Below are 993 nucleotides of genomic sequence, written 5' to 3'. Positions count from 1 at the left end.
TGCATTGGATAGATAAAATTCTTTGTCTTAATAAATACAAATCTGAAAATAAATTTTCAATGGAATAAAACTGAGCTAATATTTATACTATATTTTCAATAGGATTTACCTAACCAATTTTATCGAGATTCTCATGCTTTACATGAAGTTCTAAGGTAAGTATTAGTGAAGTATTCTAAGACATCAAATTCTTATTATTATTTTGTTTGTTTCGTCTTTGGCATGGGGGTCTGAACACTTGACGTTGGTGTTATAACACCACGTTCTAACAGAGCTAACCAGCCAGCCCCTAAAACTCCAAATTAAATGGCAAGTGTCTTAAACTTCAACATTACTATATTTCGTTATTTTAGGAAGTATGTGCAGATTGGTCGATGTCCTCTTATATTTATAATCTCTGACAGTCTCAGTGGAGATACTAATCAAAGGTTACTATTTCCCAAAGAAATTCAAGAAGAGTGTTCTATCTCGAATATTAGGTAAGGAAGAAATTTCTGCTAATAATGTTCACATTTATATTATATTTAAAAATTAATAATTTAACCACCACCTTCCTTTATAAAACTTTTACAGTTTCAACCCTGTGGCACCAACAATTATGATGAAATTTCTTAATCGAATAGTGACTATAGAAGCTAATAAGGTAAGTGTCTGATTGATTTGAATCTTACATTGTAGCTATAGAAAGCCCAACTTAAATAGTCTTATGTAAACTGGAAGAGTTAGAGACGTGTTATTTTAGCTTTTAGAATTAAAAAATTTTATTACACTCATGCAGCATGTCATTTTAGCAAATGTAAGAAATACTGATTTAAAAACCTTACCTTTTTCTACTATTAAATTTAACTTTCATTCTCACATTGAAGTACATTTTCTCTTTGGTTGGCTTACTGTTCTAAATTGTGTCTATCAAGAAAATGTTTCCTGGAATCTAGTTATAGTAGTCAACAACAGTCCACTAATGTATTGTTGTCCTGTTGTCCCTTTTTTTTT

At 30.1% G+C, this 993-nt stretch overlaps 1 protein-coding gene across 1 annotated transcript in view; it reads left to right on the top strand.

The window, feature by feature from the left end:
- The window catches only part of RAD17 (RAD17 homolog (S. pombe)), a 41,550-nt gene that overhangs the window by 14,056 nt on the left and 26,501 nt on the right, over positions 1-993 (top strand). Inside the window, exons 5-7 of the mRNA XM_008575648.1 lie at positions 103-155; positions 354-479; positions 574-643. Of these exons, the coding sequence (XP_008573870.1) occupies positions 103-155; positions 354-479; positions 574-643 (249 nt within the window). The remainder of the gene's footprint in view (positions 1-102; positions 156-353; positions 480-573; positions 644-993) is intronic.

Source organism: Galeopterus variegatus, unplaced genomic scaffold, assembly GCF_000696425.1.
Source record: "Galeopterus variegatus unplaced genomic scaffold, G_variegatus-3.0.2 Scaffold1221, whole genome shotgun sequence".
NCBI lineage: Eukaryota > Metazoa > Chordata > Mammalia > Dermoptera > Cynocephalidae > Galeopterus > Galeopterus variegatus.
The sequence above is the reverse complement of the archived record's forward strand: the minus strand, read 5'-3'. Positions and strand labels throughout refer to the sequence as shown.